Below are 21,532 nucleotides of genomic sequence, written 5' to 3' on the forward strand. Positions count from 1 at the left end.
TGAGACCAAGATATTTTTATCCAAAAAAGTCATTGTCAGTATTGGTGTAAGTGTTTATTGCCTTTGTTAAATTTGGAAACTATTGAAATCTGTTTGGCAGGTTGTTTTAAGCCTTGAACTAAATTTTGTCAAAAGTTTTCCCTATTCCGCATACTTTCTATTTACTTTGCGTGTTGCTATTCCAGATACGTGTGTATCTAGAGTCACGATGAAGGGTCTTGGCCCAAATTGTATTTTTGAGGTGGTGGAATACAGACTGGACAGAGGCTGAACAAGATGTTTAATATATATCATTGAGGTGATGGAATACAGACTGGACAGCGGTTGAACAAGATGGTTGATATATATCATTGAGTTGGTGGAATACAGGCTGGACAGAGGCTGAACAAGATGTTTAATATATATGATTGAAGTGGTGGGAAACAGGATGGACAGAGATTGAACAAGATGTTTGATATATATCATTGAGGTGGTGGGATACAGACTGGAGAGAGATTGAACAAGATGGTTGATATATATCATTGAGGTGGTGGGATACAGACTGGACAGAGATTGAACAAGATGGTTGATATATATCATTGAGGTGGTGGGATACAGACTGGACAGTGGTTGAACAAGATGGTTGGTATATATGATTGAGGTGGTGGGATACAGATTATTCCAGATGGGCAGGGAATTGAGTTGACTATTATTTACATCCTTCATATACATGAGTAATAATCCTTACGTCTCCGTCTAAATATGTGTAAAGGGGGTTTCTTCTTTTTCTTTGTTACTGGTATGTTAATCAAAATGGCCTCTTTGTTTGTTAAAAGTAGGAATGCTTCTTTGTTGCAAGAGTGCTGGAAGCTTGTTTGGGTTCAAATTTACTGATACGGAGAATTGTATTCCTTTGTAAACCAATTGGGATTAATGTAGTTCTTTCTTCTGAGTCTGTAAGCTATTGTTGGCGGGCATTTTGGGGGACTTGTCACGAGGGAGTGAGGGAGAGAGGACGTGATGCTGCAAACTGGGTGAGGAACGGACCCCAAGCAGTGGGGGGGGGGGGGTTTCTGAGGCCAGGAGGTATCCCGAGGAGAGCAGATGAAGATAGGTGTGCTTGGTTGACCACTTCGGGTGGTCCTGAGCTGCGAGTCGAGGAGTTCGGAGGGGATGAAATGGTGGCCAGAAGACTTCAGTAATAGAGCTCCAACAGTCGTGCATGAAGTGGTTTGGACTTTGATAAGTTTGGCGTCTTTTCTTTATTTTCTTTTCCTTCATATATACTGTATCGTTATTAATCACTTAGTTATAGTAACCTTTATAAATTGTACTCACTTAATCGCATATGGTGTACTGTCTGTTTTTGGGCGAGGCGGGGACATCACACAGCATCCACACCGGCTGATTACCCAGTTTGGCGGGCCGAAGGCTGCTACCCCTGGACGAGAACGAGCTGAGCGAGCCTGAGGTGACCCACGGGGTTACATATGCAACGTACAAATAATAGTAATTTATAGTAAATAGTATGTACAGCAATATAACATTGAAATACTGTGGTGTCAGCATGAATTAATCAATCTGATGGCCCGGTGGAAGAAGCTGTTCCAGAGCCTGCTGGTCCTGGCTTTTATGCTGCGGTACCATTTCTCAGATGGTAGCAGCTAGAACAGTTTTTGTTTGGGGGTGACTCGGGTCCCCAGTGGCCTAAGGTGAAAGGGGTGCTGTTGTGCCTTTTCCACCACACAGCTGGTATGTACACACCACGTGAGATCCTCAGTGATGCTTACGCCAAGGAACTTAAAGCTATATACCCCGCTAAACCTAGATCCATTGATGTCAATAGGGGGTAGCCTGTCTCCATTACTCCTGTCATCCACAACCAGCTCCTTTCTTTTTGTGACATTAAGGGAGAGATTGTTTTGTTCACACCACTGTGTCAGGGTGATGACTTCTTCCTTGTTGACAGCCTCGTTGTTATTTGAGATCAGGTCAGTCAGTGTAGAGTCATCAGCAAATTTAATTAACAGATTTGTGGGTGGCAACACAGTCATTGGTGTACAGAGAGTAAAGGAGAGGGCGAAGGTAGACAGCCCTAAGTGGCACCTGTGTTGACGGTCGGAGTGGCAGAAGAGATGGAGCCCACTCTTACCACCTGCCGGTGATCTGACAGGAAGCCCAGGATCCAGATACACAAGTCAGGGTGAAGGCTGAGGTCCCTGAGCTTCTTGTCGATACTTCACGCCTTCGTATGGCTACGGCTCTGCCCATGACTGCAAGGAACTGCAGAGAACTTTGGAGAGCAGAGAACATCAGAGAAACAAGCCTCCACTCCATGGCCTCTTCCTACACTTACCCTCCCTTGGAGAACCAGGCCATGTACTCAAAGAACCTCATTACCTGGACATTTTTGCTGCAAAACCCTCTCCTCCATCGGGGAAGAGCCTTAAAGCGCATAACACACGGCTCAAGGACGGTTTCCTGTCTGTGTTTATAAGCCAAATGAATGATAAAATGGACGACCTCACAATGTAACTCGAAGTGACCCTGCACCATATGTCTATATGCACTGCACTTTCTCTGCAGCCATAATGCTTTGTTAGAGTTATTGTTCTGTTGTATATCAGCTCAATGTACTGTTGCAATGTATCGATCTGTGTGGATGGTACGTCAGGCAAGATTTTCACTGCAGCTCAGTACGTGATCATAATAAACAAATTCCCCATTTTAATTGTGTGGAAATATTAGACAGACTGAGCTTCTGCTCTGGAACTTCAGAGCGAAACCTAACTGAACTGTGTTCATTTCGGAGGAATGCAAATGATTGAAAAAGGCTTCAATCTCGCATTAAGATCTGAGGCAACGGGGACCACGTGACCGGTGTTGGGTCTCCCATACCAATTATCAGAATCAGAATATGTCCTGAAATTTGTTGTCTCTGCAGCAACAGTACAACCTAATTCATCACTATAGATTTTAACAACTGCGAATTGCAATAAGAATATACATAGTAAATTGTTAAATTATAGAAGCAGTGCAACAATATGAAAAATAATTAATGTAATGAACTGTTTCAATTCTGTGGAAATATTTGACTGACTTGGTTGTTGAACTTAATTGAACTGTGCACATCTATGAGAAGGTCAGGTGCATTGTGAAAGTTAAATTCTCACATAAGTAGGTAATATACCCGGAATATTGTGTGTAGTCTGGCAGGGCACAACAGTGGAATAAAACATACTTCCTTGTTGCAGAAAAAAAACATACTGTCCACCCACAACGAGAGGACGTGACTAATCCGGATCTCACTAACTTGTCTGAACGGGTGAAACATGAAGTTACACGGACACGTAGAGCGGTGACCCGCAAATGCTGCAGATCTGCTGAAAAACGTGAACAGGAAACTGGATCACGTGACGGGTGGAGGGACTCCCTCCTGAACCGGTGACTCTGCTCCTCGCCCCTCACACGCTGCCCGACCCATCCGCCGCATTGCCCACATTATTTTATATTTACACCAGATACGTGTCTACTTTTCCACACCATATCTACCCCGATCCCTTTCCCTCCACCCCCAGGTCACAGTGTCACGGGCTCAGTTCCCATCCAGGTCCGAAACATAATTCAAGCCCAAACAGGAAGTGTTCACGTTTCATTTAAATCAGTTCTGTGTTTATAAACACTAATTTCTATTCACATTCCTCCGGCTTCAGTGGACAGGAACACTGAAACATCAAGTGAGAAACAGCAGGAGGTGGCTATTCGGCCCCTCTAACCATCAACAAGATGGCGGCTGCTCTCCCATCTTAACCACATGTTTCTGTCCGATCCTCATTTCCTCGATCCCTTCGGTCTCCACACATCTGCCGATCTCTGTTTTACGCGAGGATGATCACCGAGTCTTCACCGCCCTCTGTGGTGGGGATTCATAGACATTCACCACACTTGGAGTGGAGACATTTCCCCTCATCTCAGTCCCGGACAGACCACTCCTTTTTTCAGAGACTGGGATCCCTGGTTCAACCGGTAATGATGTTGTGAATTTCAATGTGTTCACTTCTCAGTTCTCGATTCTCTAAATGAAAGGGTTACCACATTTGATCTGTCTTCATGTGATAACCCCGCCACTCCAGGGATCAGTCTGGTGAATCTTCATTGCACTCTCTATAACAAATACTCTCTAAACTCTTTGTTAATCCTCTATGGAATTCATTTCTATCATCTGCAGCCCCGTGTTGCCCCAACCACTCACCTCCCACCCCTGTCACTATTTCCTTCCCACCTCCCCCTCACCTGTATCCACCTCTCACTCCCCAGCTCTTGCCCCATCCCCACACCCATAGTCTTTTCTCTGACTATTTCCCGTCCGCTCTCAGTCCAGAGGGAGGGTCTCGGCCCGAAATGTTGACGGTCCATTTCCCTCCACAGATGGTGTCCGATCCACTGAGTTCCTCCGGCAGTTTGTTCTTTGGTCTGTAAACCCGTGTTAGTGTGGGGAGCGGGATTTTACACCATATTCCAGGTACAATCTCAACAAAGCCCAAACAATTGTCACTTTGCCCGGACCATTGGCCCCGCTTGCAGGGCGACAGTCTGCCGGTGTTTGCCCCCCATGTGGTGAATCCCTCTGCTCGACACCACCGAGGGCCCAGGTATTTCCACAGATGAGCCCCTCCTGTCCCCACCGGGACAAACATCCTGTCCGCCCCCTCTCTCACAACATCTTCATCCTTTCAATAAAATCCCTCCCCGGGAAACCGGCATCAAACCGACGGGCCGAGCGGTCTCCTCCTACCGCTCAGCGATACATCAGACTCCGGTCGCAGGAGACGCTTCACAAACACACCCAACTTCCCTCGGAGGGAAATGGAAATCAATCAGAAAGCGGACATTTACTTTGAGGTTTTCTCCGCTCTGAGGAGGAGGTCGGCGCCTGAGCGGGAGACGAACTCAGCGGCGTAACGCCCACTCGGCTTGCCCACCTCCGGGACTGGTTGTAACTTCGCACCAATGGGAGTAGCGCAGCTCCTGAATCCGCTGCTGACAGCGGTGGGGGAGAGGCTGGTCACGTGATTATTAGCCCAGCCGTTCAATCGATAAAGCTCGAGCACAGCAGCGCGTGGGTGACGTAAGACACCGCGCACGTGAGGGCAGATCCCGGTGTGGGGAGTCCATGTGTGACGTCAGGCAAGTGGGGGGTGTCTGACGTCACCTGTGGCGGAGCGCTCGTATTTAAACGCACCAAAATGGGCGTTTCTTATTTCGGTGGGACAACAACATTAATCACGGGTTTCATCACTGAATCCAGTGTTGTGGGATGTAAAGTCCCCTGTTATGTGTCCGGCTGTGTCGTGTTGTTGGTGGAGTGGGCAGCGTGGTGTTTGTCTCGATTCGGGTCACAACACCAGAATTGCCAGCGGGGTCCAAACACAGTGTATTAGTCAACAGAAAACCTCTCGTCCCTGCAGCCTTTGTCTCCTGCAAAACTCAACACCCTGACAGTGTGGACCATAGATGCCCCTTCCTCTCAGAGTCAGGGAATCATTCAGACAGCTGATCGCTGAGAGGAATTATATTTATTGGTCATTAAAGTTCACACAGATTCGTTTGGACGGATTTGATGTGGAGTTCGGGGTGTCACAGTGAAAGGGCCGGACGGCCGAACTCTCTCCGTTGTCCAAACATCCTTCCAGGTGAGGCGACACTTCACCTGTGAATCTTCCGGGGTCGCCCGTTGTGTCCGCTGCTCCCGATGCGGCCGCCTCGACAGTGATGACACCGGCTCCTCCGCAGTTGTGCGGGGTACGAGTATTTTTTTTTTATCGGGGGTCGTTATTATTGTTCCCTATTGTCCGGAGGGGTGGTTTTTGAGGTTTGATGATTGGGATCCTGCTCTTCTTGATCCGGGGGGTGGGGTAGAAGTTTGATTTTTCTCTGTGAACGACTTTCTTGCTCTCTCTTTGTTTCGTGGTTCTATGGAGAAACAAAAACGCAGTGTTATTTATGGACACCTGCTTTAATAATAAACTAACCTTTGAACTATCCGCTCCGAGCGGGAGTTCCCGGTGTCCAAACATTTTCATTCCGATTCCCATTCCCGTTGCTACCCGGCCTGCTGTGTTCGGCCAGCATTTTGTTTGTGTTGCTTTGGATTTCCAGCATCTGCAGACTTTGTCGCGTTTGTGATTTACCTCTCCGTTGTCCGTCCCGCCTCCGGCCACTTGTGGCGCTGCATGGATGTTCAGCTGTGCGGGTCTCCGGCCGTCGGCGACGATGTGCAGACATCCGGCCACTGGTGGCGGTGTGGAGGAACGCTGCTGAACGCATGCGCGGTGCCGAGTGCCGCTGTTTGGCGGTTCTCCGATTCGAGCAGGGGTGAGTAGGGAATGATCCCGGTGTTGTGCACCTCGGGGGCCGGTTGCATTGGGAAAGGGCCGGGCCCGAGCTCTGCTGGACGGCTGGAGCAGGGGTGCAGTGACAATTTTTTAGCTGCCAGAGCTGTAAGGGGGTGGGGGTCGGTCGGTTTGATCGATAAGTTCGTGGCCTAAGTTAGAAGGCCTGAAGTTATACAGCGCTTGGTACCTGCACGTGTAGTTCAACTCTTTGAGTGATTATGCAGAAAGTTTGAAGTTAATAACTTTTGTGGTATTTCTGTTTCAGATAATTGAAAATTGCTAAGTTTTGTAAAATTGAATCCTTCCACCTTAGGCCACGAACTTATTAATCACCTCTAGTTTGTGACACCCAATTTGTGTACCTGCTCATTTCATGTACTGGGCAACTTCTTTGCCCCATTCGTGTAATGAGCAGGTACACAAATTGGGTGTCACATATATAGGGCTTCTTGTAACGTCAAGCAATAAACCAGATGAAAGGAATATATGAATTTCAGAGCACAGAAGTATAGTGATAGCTAAGACATTAACAAGATTACAGCCTCTCACTACATTTCAGTGTATAACTGGTACAATTAAACATATAATAATTAATTTAATAATATGACAAAGTATTACACAGTTGCACTTAACTGATTATCATAGAATATAATTATCAAGCAAGTAAAATATCTTTGCTTCGAAGACACAGTGTTGTAAGTGAGAAAAATGTACTTTAGGATTAGCGAGTAATCCACGGACCCCCACAGATGTAGCCTTACTAATACGACTGAGTCAGAGCAGACGGCTGCAGCACTTAGCAGTGTTCCTCAGAGGTATAAAAATAACAACAATAAAGCAATTCATGTTTTACACTTTTAGCCCCTAAATTGGAACCAAGTAATCAAGTATGAAAAAAGAAACTCTGATGAACTATTGCTAAAGCCACGAACATTGCTGAATATTAGTCTCAAAAGCTGTAGGTTGGCAACTGTGCCTCGTACTGTTTCTCTCGGAGAAGTGGTTGGACAGGAAGTGTACTTGTGAGAGACAATACTCACAATATCCTCACACGACGGGTGTTACATGGTTAGACCGATACAGACACTGTTTAGTCTTTAAATATATAAAAAGTTAAATAAGCTTGAATCTTTATTATTATCACATCTATACGAATGGAAAAGATTGTATTTTGAAAGACATAAATGTTAACAGGGGAGGAGAGCAACCATTTGGGAGGTTTGGAAATGTGTTTTGTCTCGTCATTGCCTCACTAAATTATTCTTCTTCCTATCATCACAATGAGAAAAAGAGCCTCTTTCCAATCAGCTACAGTTGGTGGAGCGAGGCCAAGGGGTTGATCTGCTATTAATCATAGTTCAAATGACGTAAAACTAGTTTAAAGCCTAGAAATGTCTTTTTTTCCATTTGGCTTGGAAAACAAATCTAAATTTATCCAGGTGTAGAAGAGGATTTTGGATGATTAGCTTGTGTATTTGATCAAAATCAGATGGAAGATAAGCAAGCAGTGAATTTTTCTTTCATTGTTTTCAACTTTTAAACTTGGGTTTCCATCATGTTCATTCCTTGCTGAATATAGCTCCTTCCTGGTATCCAATGGTACCCATTGGAAAGAGCAGAAGAATGCTCACACTTGTGTACAGGGATTTCCCAGCTTCCTGGGACAATGGGTCGAGGGAGAAGGAATTCCACAAATACCTAAATAAAAAACTGTCACAGCTCCAGGATTTCACCAAAAATGATCAAATATCCTAATGTTATTAGTGGTATTTTTCCCCACCAGCCAACACTTTCCAACCCCAGCTTCTGTAAAATTCCCTCTGTTTAATATGCAGCTGCTGTTAAATTCCGTACTTGTTTATTTTGACTTTTTTACAGAGGTGTCGGAGCGGCTCTCCAGTGAGCTCTGGTAGCACTGCACCCCTGAATGAATGAGACAGTACAGTGTTAAATGCAAAACCCTGAGCAGTGTCGATGATCAGAGGGATCTTAGACTCCAAGTTCATCACTCCTTGAAAGAGACTGCACAGATTGATCGGGTCGATAAGAAGGCAAATGGCGTGGTTGTCTTTATTAGTTGAAACACTGAGTTCAAAAGTCATGAAGTTGTGCTGCAGATTTGTAAAACTTGTTAGCCCACATCTGGAGAGTTTCATACAGTTCTGGTCGCCCCCATTCTCGGAAGGATGTTGGGGCTTTGGAGAGGGCGCAGAAGAGGTTTACCAGGACCCTGCCTGGAGCTATAGCAAGGGGTTGCAGAAACGTGTTTTTTTCTCCAGAGTGGCACAGGCTGGGGTGAGACTGGATGGACGTTTATAATATTACAAGAGGAATACAGAGTGGACAGAGGGTATGTTTTTCCTGAGGGTTGAAATGTCTGACACATTTAAGCTGAGAGGAGATGTGAGGGGCAAGTTTGTTTATTTCCACAGAATGCTGGGAAGCTGGAGACTGTGCCTGGGATGTTAGACCTCACCGGTCACGTGATCCCATTTGCCCCTCCCATTTAACCACAGATGTAACGATCTCTTTGTGCATGTTCACAATCTCCAGATGGGCGGTCACTCGTCCTCCAACTTGCCCGAACTCGTCTCGCTTCCTGAGGCTCCTCACATTTGTCCTGGAGCTTTATGGCTGTTGTGTCTTCTCCCGGACTGGGGTGGGTGAGGAAGCAGAACGACCCAGGTTGTGGGGATCTTTGATTTCACTGCCTGCTTTACCGAGGGGCTGGGAAGTCTCGGGGGAGAATGGTTTCTGTGATGTGCTGATCTGTATCCAAAGGTCTCTGCCGTTCCTCGCAGTCACGGATGGAGCAGTTACCATGCAAAGCGTGAAGTGTCCGGATGGGAAACTTTCTATGGTGTGTTGATAAAAATCTGGTGCGGGTCAAAATATATCTGGCAAAGTTCTTGTTATTTTTGCTAATTCTGTCATTTTAGAATCTTTTGTACAATAGTATGTACTATTCATTCAGTACCTATGTGTTGCTGGAGGACCATCAGTGATCGTCCTTGATCCCTTCTCCCACCTGGTTCCATCTGCTCATCTTGTTCAACCTCTGTCCAGTCTCCTCACAACCCCAACCCCACTTCAGTGATATACATCAACCATCTGGGTCATCCTCAGTCCGCCTTGTATCCCACCTCCTCAATATTATATATCAACAAACTTTCTTCCAACCCTTGTCTTCATCGTGAAATGTTCTTTTGTCCCTTTGGCCTCGCTGATCATTTCCAGAATCAGTTATTGTTAGCTGGAATGCCGGAGGGTCATCAGGTCCCAGTTCTGTTGTGCATTGGTGTGGAGGTGCTAGTTTATGAACAGTGACGGGCTGACACACTGCAGCATTTTACTGGCAGCAAAGAGTACTGGGAGAGTTGGTGCTTGGGCTCTAGTCCTGTGATCAGCATTCCAGGCAAATGGAACTGTTGGTGTTTTGGCTTTGACTTTGGTTTGAGCTTCTACAGATGAGGCTGGATGGATGTCCTTCTTCGAGCAGCTGGACATTGGTTGTATGGAAATCCCAGATTGCACTACCCAGTGAGAGATGGGAGGACAATGTGTGAGACTCTCAGGGTCGGTGAGTGGCAGATTAAGCTGTGTGACTCTGTGAGGTTGGATCCTGGGATATCATAGTTTTTCATCCAGGTAAAATGGACCTGGGGATCGAGCTGCTTGGGCTTGTGAGGTGTTGAGTGAGTATTTCTGGTCTTGGTTCAGATGTTTGTTTCTGGAGTTCCTTTGGAAGCTATGACTGCCAGTCTGAGGAGAGGATGATTCCCACTTCCATCCTCAGAGGGAGAGGCTGTGAGTAAATGAGCTGTTCCGTGTTTACAACAGGATATAGACCCTGAGTTTGGTGTTCAAACTGTGTTTGGAAATTCCCCCGCACCCCCCCCCCCCCCCGCCTCACTGTCACACAGTGGAAATCAGGCAGCTGTGCTGGAGATCTACACTAAAAACTGAAAATATTTGAAGTCATTCTGATGAAGTGTTATTAATTGAATTGTATTGTAAGCTATTCCTTACCTGCTGAGTGTTTCTGGTATTTATGACAGAAATTAATATATTCATGATTGCTAAGTACCTTCAGGCTAACAGGAGGAAGACAGGAATATGGTGTTGGAATGAAAATCAGCCGTGGCTGAATGGTGGGCAGACCATATGGATCGAATCACCTAATTCTCTTCCTGTGTCTTATGTCTTACCATGACTGAATGATGGCTCCTTCTTATCCCATGTTGTCTGTGTCATGTGAGGGACAATAAAAGATTGTTCACTGAGATCATTATATTTGCCTTCAATGTTTAAATTTCAGTGAGTTTTGTTTCTAGTAACATTAAGCAGAAATGTTTGGTCCTCCTTTTCATTGTGAACGTGCTTCATTATCTTTCACGTTAAAGTTAGACCTGCAGTGAGAGATTTATTGGAAGAAAAACCACGACTGAAGTCGAGGGAACAGCAACAAGTGAACCAGCCCGAGGATTGAGAGCACCGACTGGAGAGAACCCATCTGACTCGGAGATTCCAGTGATTCAGTCAGGAGAAAGTTTGGTGTGTCTCATTTACTCAAACACTGGTCCTTTAGACATTACATACCTGCACAAAGGAAGGTAGGAAATAGTTGGGAGTGAGACAGAATGTGCCCAGAAGAACCAGTTATGCTTCTATCAGACCCAGTTGTGAAGAAGCCCCCCCCCCAATATTCCCTTTAAATGTTTCGCCCTTCACCCTTAACCCATGTCTTCTGTTCTTTTTCTCCCCTCGCCTCAGTGGAAAAAGCCTGTTTGCTTTCACTCCATCTATACCCATCATAATTTTATATACCTCTATCAAGTCCCTGCTCATTCTTCTACTCTCCAAGGAATGAAGTCCAAAACTATTGATCCTTTCTCTGTAACTCATGTCCTCAACTCCCGGCAACATCCTTGTAAACCTTCTCTGCACTCTTTCAACCTTATTAATATCCTTCCTGTAATTAAGTGACTAAAACTGCACACAATACTCCAAATTCACCCTCACCAATGCCTTATACCGCCTTACCATAACATTCCAACTCGTATACTCAAAACTTTGATTTATGAAGGCCAATGTACCAAAAGCTTTCTTTACTACCCTATCTACCCATGACGCCACTTTTAGGGAATTTTGTATCTGTATTCAAAGATCCATCTGTTCTACTGCACTCCTCAGTGCCCTACCATTTACCTTGTATGTTCTACCTTAATTTTTCCTTCCAAAGTGCAATACCTCACACTTGCCTGTATTAAACTCCTTCTGCCATGTTTCAGCCCATTTTTCTAGCTGGTCCAGATCCCTCTGCAAGCTTTGAAAACCTTCCTCACTGTCTACTACACCTCCAATTTATGTATCATCAGCAAATTTGCTGATCCAATTTACCAAATTATTATCCAGATCATTGACAAATAACAATGGACCCAGCACTGATCCCTGTGGCACACCACTAGTCACAGGCCTCCACTCAGAGAAGCAATCCTCCACTACCACTCTCTGGCTTCTTCCATTGAGCCAATTTCTAATCCAGTTTACTACCTCTCCATGTATACCTAGCAACTGAATCTTCCTAAATAACCTCCCATGCAGGACCTTGTCAAAGGCCTTACTGAAGTCCATACAGACAACATCCACTGCCTTGCCTTCATCCATTTTCCTGTAACCTCCTTGAAACACTCTTGTTAATCATGCCCTACCATACGCAAAGCCATGTTGACTCACCCTAATAAGTCCCTTTCTATCTAAATACTTGTAGATCCTATCGCTTAGCACCCCTTCCAATAATTTACCCATGACCGACGTCAAAGTTACCCTATAATTTCCTGAATTACTTTTTGAGTCTTTTTTACCCAACAGAACAACATGAGCTATCCTTGAATTCTCTAGCACCTCACCCGCAGATAACAACATTTAAATATACCTGCCAGGGCCCCTGCAATTTCAACACTAGTCTCCTTCAAAGTCCGAGGGAATACCCTGTCAGGTCCAAGAGATTTATCTACTCTGACTTGCCTCTAGATAGCAAGCACCTCCTCTTCTTCTTTCTGTATAGATTCCATGACCTTAATTCTTGTTTGCCTTACTTCCATTGACTTCATGCCAATTTCCTTAGTAAATACAGGAGCAAAAAAATACATTTAAGATCCCCCCAATTTCTTTTGGTTCCATTCATAGGTGACCACTCTGATCTTCAAGAGGACCAATTTTGACAGTCTCCGTCAGTGCTGGAGGCTGTTTCGTCAGGGTGTGGGCAAGGAGCCCTCGGCTCTTTGGCTTGAACACAGGGCAAACCCTGAAGGTGGTATGGGGAACCACCAGTCCTGTCTGTCGCCAAAAGAAATTTGGAACTTTGGCCAGAAATGCAATGCCGTCTCTTCCTTTATCCTCTCCAATCACCATGACTGGGAATTTCTGTCCCTCGAGGGGTGCAAAATATTAGTTTTCCTCAGTTGAGCACCACGTAGGGTCATAACACAGAGTCACATGAGAGCTGGCCCCTGGCAGAAGGGGTTCAAATGTGGTGGAGTCCAGATAAAGTGCCCACCACTGGGTGGTCAGAGGAAGCTATCAGTTGTTCGCAGTAACAGCATGATATCCTTGTCCGTGCATAGAATCTCGACGTCCAACAGACAGAGCAAGTCTCTCGCTACGAGATTACACCCCCGTCTGGTGGTGACAGTAAATGAAACCTCACACTGCTTCCCCTGGAATTCCACCTGCTGTGGCTGGGTATGTGAATACGTACGTTCCGTGCCTTCGAACCCAGACAGTGATTGTAGCGTCTGATAGCTGGAATCCCTTTTCCGATCCTATTTCCTGATCGAGACTGGTTGTGGTTGCCCCATATCAATCATAAACGGAATTGAAATTCCAGCACCTGTCAATATTACACTGGGCTCTTCCTGAGGGATGATACTCAGAGTAGGAGGCATCCTTGCTTGTCCATTTCTAAACGGGTTGTTGTCCCCATTTTTCCCCTTGGTAGGTTTTTGATCCCATTTCTGATCCCCAGATGTAGCCCGCTCGCATCCTTCCTGCTGAACATGTTCATTTTAAATATTAGTTCCCTTTGGGGTTGATCGGGATTCAAAAGCCGGGTCCCAATAATATGTCAAAGCTCGTCGCATTCTATTTCAGTCATTGTCAGGCCAGTCCATATTATTTGTTTTAATCCTGTTGGCTAACTTAGTTGGTAAGCATTGGAGCAGTAGGGCATTGAACAGGGGGGACAGATTCCCATCATTAAATGTTTGGTCTCCTGTGAAAGTGCCGTAGCAGGCCACAAATCACTCCCAATAGTCTGGTCCTGATTTCCCCAGGGTTATGTTTGCATCCAGGTACTTTAGTGATGCTACAGTTTGCTGGAGAGCCCTTTCCAATGCTTGAATGATCTGGTCTGTCTGTTCATTCTCATTATGGTTTTCTGCCTGTAACTCCTGATAGGTTTGGTATCTCAATTCTGCCTTCCATTTCCGCCCCTCATCAGCTGACAGAATCATGCAGCAGAGACCGAATAAATCTTACAGAGTCGCATTAAACATTTGTGTAGTACTCTGGACACACTGAGCAAACTGTGCTGGATTTTCTTTTCTATCTGGGGCCTGATTCATGATCATTATCGTTTCTTGAGGCTTCCAGGGTGCAGACACAGGAATCACCATAAGACAAAGGAGCAGCAGTCGACCATTCAGTCCATCGAGTCTGCTCCTCCATTTCAACATGAGCTGATCCAATCTCCCCTTGAGTCCCATTCCCCCGCCTTCTCAGCATAACCTTTGATGCCCTGACTACTCAGATGCCTATCAATCTCTGCCTTAAATACACCCAATGACTTGGCCTGCACTGCCGCTGGTGGCAACAAATTCCACAGATTCACCACCCTCTGGCTGAAAAAATGTTTTCGCATCTCCGTACTGCATGGGCGCCCTGCAATCCTCAAGTCATGTCCTCTCGTACTGGACTCCCCCACCATGGGAAACAACTTTGCCACATCCACTCTGTCCATGTCTTTCAACATTCAAAATATTTCTGTGATGTCCCCCCGCATTCTTCTAAACAGTCCAAGAGTGGTCAAACGTTCCTCATATGTTAACCCTCTCATTCCTGGAATCATTCCAGTGGATCTTCTCTGAACCCTCTCCAATGTCAGCACATCCTTTCTTAAATAAGGAGCCCAAAACTGCACACAAGTGACATCTTACCAGTGCCTTATAGAGCCTCAACATCACATCCCTGCTCCTATACTCTATATTCCTCTAGAAATGAATGCCAACATTGCATTTGCCTTTTTCACCACCAACTCAGTGTGGAGGTTAATCTTAAGGATATCCTTCACAAGGACTCCCAAGTGCTGTTGCATCTCAGAACTCTGAATTTTCTCCCCATTTAAATAATAGTCTGCCCATTTATTTCTTCTACCAAAGTGCATGACCATACACTTTCTGACAATGTAATTCAATTGCCACTTCTTTGCCCATTCCCCCAATCTATCCAAGCCTCTCTGCAGACTCTCTGTTTCCTCAGTACTACGAGCCCCTCCACCTATCTTTGTATCATCAGCAAACTTAGCCACAAAGCCATCTATTCCATAATCCAAATCGTTGATACACAACGTAAAAAGAAACGGACCCCTGTGGAACACCACTGGTAACCGGCAGCCAACCAGCATGGGATGCCTTTATAAAACAACACACACAAAATGCTGGTGGAACACAGCAGGCCAAGCAGCATCTATAAGGAGAAGCACTGTCCACGATTTGGGCCGAGACCCTTCGTCAGGACTCAATGGGGATGCCTTTATTTCCACATTCTGTTTCCCGCCAATCAACCAACGCTCTATCCACATATGTAATTTTCCCGTAATTCCATGGACTCTTATCTTGTTTAGCAGCCTCGTGGGGCACCTTGTCAAAGGCCTTCTGAAAATCCAAATACACAACATCCACTGCATCTCCCTTGTCTAGCCTACTTGTGATTCCCTCAAAAAATTACACTAGGTTTGTCAGGCAGGATTTTCCTTTAAGGAAACCATGCTGAGTTCAGCCTATCTTGTCATATGCCTCCAGGTACTCCGTAACCTCATCCTTGACAATCGACTCCAACAACTTCCGAACCACCGCTGTCAAGATAACAGGTCTATAATTTCCTTTTTCTCCCTTGCCCCTTTCTTAAGCAGCAGTGTGACATTTGCAGTCTTCAAGTCCTCCGGAACCATGCCAGAGTCTATCGACTTTTGAAAGATCATTGCTAATGCCTCCGCAATCTCCACTGCTACCTCCTACAAAACACGAGGGTGCATTCCATCTGGTCCAGGAGATTTATCTACCCTTAGACTATTCAGCTTCCTGAGTACTTCCTCTGTCGTAATTGTGACTGCGCACATTTCTCTTCCCTGACACCCTTGAATGTCCGGTATATTTCTGATGTCTTCCTCAGTGAAGACTGATGCATAATACTCGTTTAGTTCCTCCGCCATCTCCTTATATCCCATTACAATTTGCCAGCATCATTTTTTATCAGTCCTATATCTATTCACAAAGCCTTTTACTCTTTATATACTTGAGAAAGCTTTTAGTATCATCTTTGATATTATTTGCTCGCTTCCTTTCATAGTTCATCTTTTCCCTCTAAATGACCTTCTTAGTTTCCTTCTGTAAGCTTTTAAAAACTTCCCAATCCCCTGTCTTCCCACTAATTTTTGCTTCCTTCTATGCCCTCTGCTTTACTTTAACTTTGGCTTTGACTTCTCTTGTCAGCCACGGTTGCATCCTTTTTCCATTCGAAAATTTCTTCTTCTTTGGAATATATCTGTCCTGCACCTTCCTCACTTCTCACATAACTCCAGCCACTGCTGCTCTGCCGTCCTTCCTGCTAGTGTCCCTTTCCAGTCAACCTTGGCCAGTTCCTCTCTCATGCCACTGTAATTTCCTTTACTCCACTGAAATAGCGACACATCGGATTTCAGCTTCTCTTTCTCAAATTTCACAGGAACTCAGTCATGTTGTGATCACTGCCTCCTAAGGGTTCCTTCACTTCCATCTCTCTAATTACCTCTGTTTCATCACGCAATACCCAATCCAGTACAGCTGATCCCCGAGTGGGCTCAACAATAAGCTGTTCTAAAAATCAGTCTCAGAGACATTCTACAAATTCTCTCTCTTGAGATCCAGTGCTGACCTGATTTTCCCAATCCACTGGCAAGTTAATATCCCCCAAAATTGGAATTCCTTGGAATGTAGAAGATTGAGGGGAGATTTGACAGAGACGTACCAAAATCATGAGGGTTATAGATGGGGAAAATGCAAGCTGGCTTTTTCCACTGAGATTGGGTGGGACTACAACCAGAGGCCATGGGTTAAGGGTGAAAGGTGAAATGTTAAGGGAAACATGAGGGGAAACTTCTTCCACTGACGGTCATCCGGGTGTGGAATGAGCAGAAAACCCAGCTGGACCATGCGAGGTCAGTTTCAACTTCTAAGAGGGTTGTATAGGCACCTGGATGGCAGGGGTACAGGAGCAGACAGTTTAAATAGTTCAACACAAACTAGATGGGCCAAAGGGCCTGATTCTGTGTTGTGCTTTTCTATGACTGTGACAAGAACCTGAAATAATATGATTATTCTTTTAATTCCTTTTAACAGCTGTGCGGACCAACCATTCATCTGGGCAGGAAACGTTTACATGGCTTCAAAACTGTGGCACTTCACATTGACAATAGATAAAAGAAAATCCCAGCTGCACGTCAACAAAGGGTATTTGTGTGAGAGTGTTCAGTTACTTTGCGGACAGGCACTTTTGCAGCTCAGTGGAAACAGAGAATAATACCAATGGAGAGAGTCAAACTGAGCCAGGTCACAGACTGGTGACGGCAGAAATGCCCGATTCTTATAGACACAGGAAGATCATCAGAGAATTTGATGGTCGTTCCAGATACCTGCACTGTGCCCAGCTGGAAGATGACTTCTCTCTCCAACTTGGGTTGAACCTCACTGTAACAGTGTGATGCCAGATCACACCTTGACACCTCAAGTAATCTCGTCTGACATATTGTCCTTCACCCATTGATGTACTATAAATCTTTTTCAGGTTAAAAACAACAAGGAAATTATCTACGGGGAGGTCAAACACAACACGCTGTTTTGTTGTCTATGTCCAGATATTTAAGAAGTGGAACAAGGGATTTACTCGATCATCATTCCTACTCAGGCTGTGGGGAGTGATTCACTCGATCATTATTCCTATTCAGACTGTGGGAGAGATTCATCGATCATCTGACCGACTGACATGCTGTCAATTTACACGGGGGGAATCCATTTATCTGCTCAGTCATCCACTCTAATGGCTCACCAGCGAGTTCACACCGGGGTGTGGCCATTCACCTGCTCAGACTGTGGGAAGGGATTCATGTTGTCAGCTCACCTACTGAGTCATCAGTCAGTTCACACGGGTGAGAGGCCATTCACCTGCTCTGACTGTGGGAAAGGATTCACTTTGTCATCTAATCTTAAGCTACATCAGCGAGTTCACACGGGTGAGAGGCCATTCACCTGCTCTGACTGTGGGAAAAGATTCACTTCGTCATCTCAACTTAAGGTACATCAGCGAGTTCACACTGGGGAGAGGCCATTCACCTGCTCAGACTGTGGAAAAGGATTCACTCAGTCATCCCACCTTCAAGCACATCAGCGAGTTCACACTGGGGAGAGGTCGTTCAACTGCTCAGAGTGTGGGAAGGGATTCGCGTTGTCATCTCACCTACTGAGACATCAGTTAGTTCACACTGGTGAGAGGCCATTCACCTGCTCAGAATGTGGGAAAAGATTCACTTTGTCATCTCAACTTAAGGTACATCAGCGAGTTCACACTGGTGAGAGGCCGTTCACCTGCTCGGACTGTGGAAAAGGATTCACTCAGTCATCCCACCTAGAAGCACATCAGCGAGTTCACACTGGGGAGAGGCCATTCACCTGCTTAGACTGTGGGAAGGCATTCACACAGTTTGCTACCCTACAAGCACACCGGTCAGTTCACACTGGGGAGAGGCCGTTCACCTGCTCAGACTGTGGGAAAGGATTCACTTCGTCATATAAACTTAAGGTGCATCAGCGAGTTCACACTGGGGAGAAGCCATTCTCCTGCTTAGACTGTGGGAAGGGATTTGCGTTGTCATCTCACCTACTGAGACATCAGTTAGTACACACTGGTGAGAGGCCGTTCACCTGCTCAGACTGTGGGAAAGGATTCACTCAGTCATCCCAACTACAAGCACATCAGCGAGTTCACACTGGGGAGAGGCCATTCATCTGCTCAGACTGTGGGAAAGGATTCACTTCATCATATAAACTTAAGGTACATCAGCGAGTTCACATGGGGGAGAGGCCGTTCACCTGCTCAGACTGTGGGAAAAGATTCACTTCGTCATCTCAACTGGAGATTCATCAGCAAGTTCACACTGGGGAGAGGCCGTTCACCTGCTCAGACTGTGGGAAAGGATTCACTCAGTCATCCCAACTACAAGCACATCAGCGAGTTCACACTGGGGAGAGGCCGTTCACCTGCTCAGACTGTGGGAAAGGATTCACTCAGTCATCCCACCTGCGAGCACATCAGCGAGTTCACACTGGGGAGAAGCCGTTCACCTGCTTAGACTGTGGGAAGGGATTTGCGTTGTCATCTCACCTACTGAGACATCAGTTAGTACACACTGGTGAGAGGCCGTTCACCTGCTCAGAATGTGGGAAAAGATTCACTTTGTCATCTCAACTTAAGGTACATCAGCGAGTTCACACTGGGGAGAGGCCATTCACCTGCTCAGACAATGGAAAAGGATTCACTCAGTCATCCCACCTGCGAGCACACTACTCAGTTCACACCGGGGAGACTCTAGACACCTGCTCGGACTTTGGGAAGAGATTCTCTCAGTCAAATCAACCAAATGTGCATCATTGAGTTCTCACTGGAGAGACCGTTCACTGGATGTGTGTCCATCACCGTTGCTGAATGCAATTTCGAGACTGACTGTCGGTGCTGAACTCTGCAATCATTGCTGCTGCTCACCACACCCAGTTCTGCACCCTGGTCAATGGGCATGGGAGGAGTTTCTTCTGCTGCACATTTACCTTTAATAGGACTGGAGTTTAATATTTTGCATCTGTGACAAATAAATCAGTTCTATTTTAAACTCTGTCTCTGGTACTTAGTGAAATTATAACACACATAGTGCACAGTAGAGAGTCAACTCAGGCCGCCTGGACTTTGCTGAGATTCAATTCCACGATAGTCCTTTTAAATCATCCCCTGTTATTCACCTCTCACTCTCCCTGTGGTGATGGGTTCCAAATAGTCACCACTCTGTGGGTGAAGAGGTTTCCCTTGAATTCTCTGTGGACTGAAGAAGTTGAGCTGACTGCAGTTCTGTCTGAGATGTTCTTCGCCCCTCAGATCTCTGGATGAGGAAGAATGACATTGGTAGTTAACCTCAATAATCACGACTCATTTCCATTTTATGAGTCATTTTTCCTACTAACAAAGGATAGTTGAAAACACCAGTGTCGTTTAAAGACTGGAATTAGAATCGGAAACCATCAGTTGGATGTTCAAAGAATCATGGTCAGAAGCCAGAGGCAGGTCTGCACAGGGTAGAGTTTGTGGCTCTGGAAGATGGTTGGGGTAAGAACGTATTATGAGAAGGGAATCAGCAGCAGGAAGTGGAAACAAATAACAAAATAGGAACATTTTGAAGCTGATTGACAGAAAATAATTGGGTTGTCTGACTGATGACAGAAACAATACCTGTTGTGAGGTGCTCCATTGGTCGAGGGAGATGTGGGTGTTGGGAATGGTTATATCTATTGAGGGAGTTAGTCCTGCTTGTTCATCCTGTAATATAATTTCTGGATGGTTATTATATAACCATATAATAATTACAGCACGGAAACAGGCCATCTCGGCCCTTCTAGTCCGTGCTGAAAGCTTACTCTCACCTAATCCCACCGACCTGCACTCAGCCCATAACCCTCCATTCCTTTCCCGTCCATGTACCTATCCATTTTTTAAAAAATATCGAACCTGCTTCTACCACTTCTACTGGAAGCTCCTCCACACAGCTACCACTCTCTAAGTAAAGAAGTTCCCACTTGTGTTACCTCTAAACTTTTGCCCCCTAACTCTCAAATCATGTCCTCTTGTTTGAATCTCCCCGACTCTCAATGGAAAAAGTCTATCCGCATCAACTTCATCTATCTCCGTCATATTTTTAAATACCTCTATCAAGTCCCCACTCAAACTTCTATGCTTCAAAGAATAAAGACCTAACTTGTTCAACCTTTCTCTGTAACTTAGGTGCTGCAACCCACGTAACATTCTGGTAAATTTTCTCTGTACTCTATTATATTGACACCTTTCCTATAATTCGGTGAACAGAACTGTACACAGTACTCTGAATTCGGCTTGAACAATGCCTTGTATATTTTTAACATTACATCCCAACTGCTATACTCAATGCTCTGATTTATAAAGGCCAGCATACCAAAATCTTTCTTCACAACCCTATCCACATGAGATTTCACCTTCAGGGGACTATTCACCATCATTCTATTATCTATGCCCCACAGATCACTCTGTTCTACTGCATTCTTCAATGTCTTACTGTTTACTATGTATGTCCTATTTTGATTAGACCTACCAAAATGTTGCACCTCACACATCAGCATTAACCTCCATCTGACATCTTTCTGTCCACTCTTCTAACTGGCTTAATTCTCTCTGCAAGCTTTAAAAACCTGCTTCATTATCCACAACGCCACCTATCTTAGTATCATCTGCATACTTTCTAATCCAATTTACCGCCCCATCATCCAGATCATTAATGTATATAACAAACAACATTAGACCCAGTACAGATCCCAGAGACACACCACTAGTCACCGGCCTCTAACCGGACAAACAGTTATCCACCATTACTCTCCCATCTAGCCACTGATAAATCCATTTTACTACTTCAAAATTAATACCTAACGATTGAACCTTCCTAACTAACCTTCCATGTGGAATCATGTCAAAGGCCTTACTGAAGTCCATACAGACAACATCCACTGCTTTATCCTTGTCAACTTTCCTAGTAACCACTTCAAAAAGTTCAATAT

General features: G+C 45.3%; 1 protein-coding gene across 7 annotated transcripts; it reads left to right on the forward strand.

Annotated features, from left to right (window-relative positions):
* Window positions 1–6,313: 6,313 nt before the first annotated feature.
* LOC132389871 (gastrula zinc finger protein XlCGF57.1-like) lies at window positions 6,314–19,538 on the forward strand. 7 transcript variants are annotated; one of them, XM_059962441.1, is made up of 5 exons: window positions 9,053–9,253; window positions 10,778–10,928; window positions 15,455–15,522; window positions 17,030–17,140; window positions 17,475–19,538. In XM_059962441.1, exon 5 carries the CDS (start codon window positions 17,673–17,675, stop codon window positions 19,335–19,337), a length of 1,665 nt encoding a protein of 554 aa, XP_059818424.1. In that variant the 5' UTR covers window positions 9,053–9,253; window positions 10,778–10,928; window positions 15,455–15,522; window positions 17,030–17,140; window positions 17,475–17,672; the 3' UTR covers window positions 19,338–19,538. The 7 variants fall into 7 exon arrangements, with proteins under 7 accessions (XP_059818419.1, XP_059818418.1, XP_059818421.1 ...); XM_059962436.1 differs by lacking the exons at window positions 9,053–9,253; window positions 15,455–15,522 and adding an exon at window positions 6,314–6,354 and having other exon boundaries at window positions 10,782–10,928; XM_059962435.1 differs by lacking the exons at window positions 9,053–9,253; window positions 15,455–15,522 and adding an exon at window positions 6,321–6,354.
* The last annotated feature ends 1,994 nt before the right edge of the window (window positions 19,539–21,532 follow it).

This window comes from Hypanus sabinus, unplaced genomic scaffold (genome assembly GCF_030144855.1).
Source record: "Hypanus sabinus isolate sHypSab1 unplaced genomic scaffold, sHypSab1.hap1 scaffold_688, whole genome shotgun sequence".
NCBI lineage: Eukaryota > Metazoa > Chordata > Chondrichthyes > Myliobatiformes > Dasyatidae > Hypanus > Hypanus sabinus.

Bases quoted from the DNA above. Each gene is read 5' to 3' on its own strand.
- LOC132389871 (XM_059962436.1), top strand. From the start codon at position 17,673: ATGCTGTCAATTTACACGGGGGGAATCCATTTATCTGCTCAGTCATCC.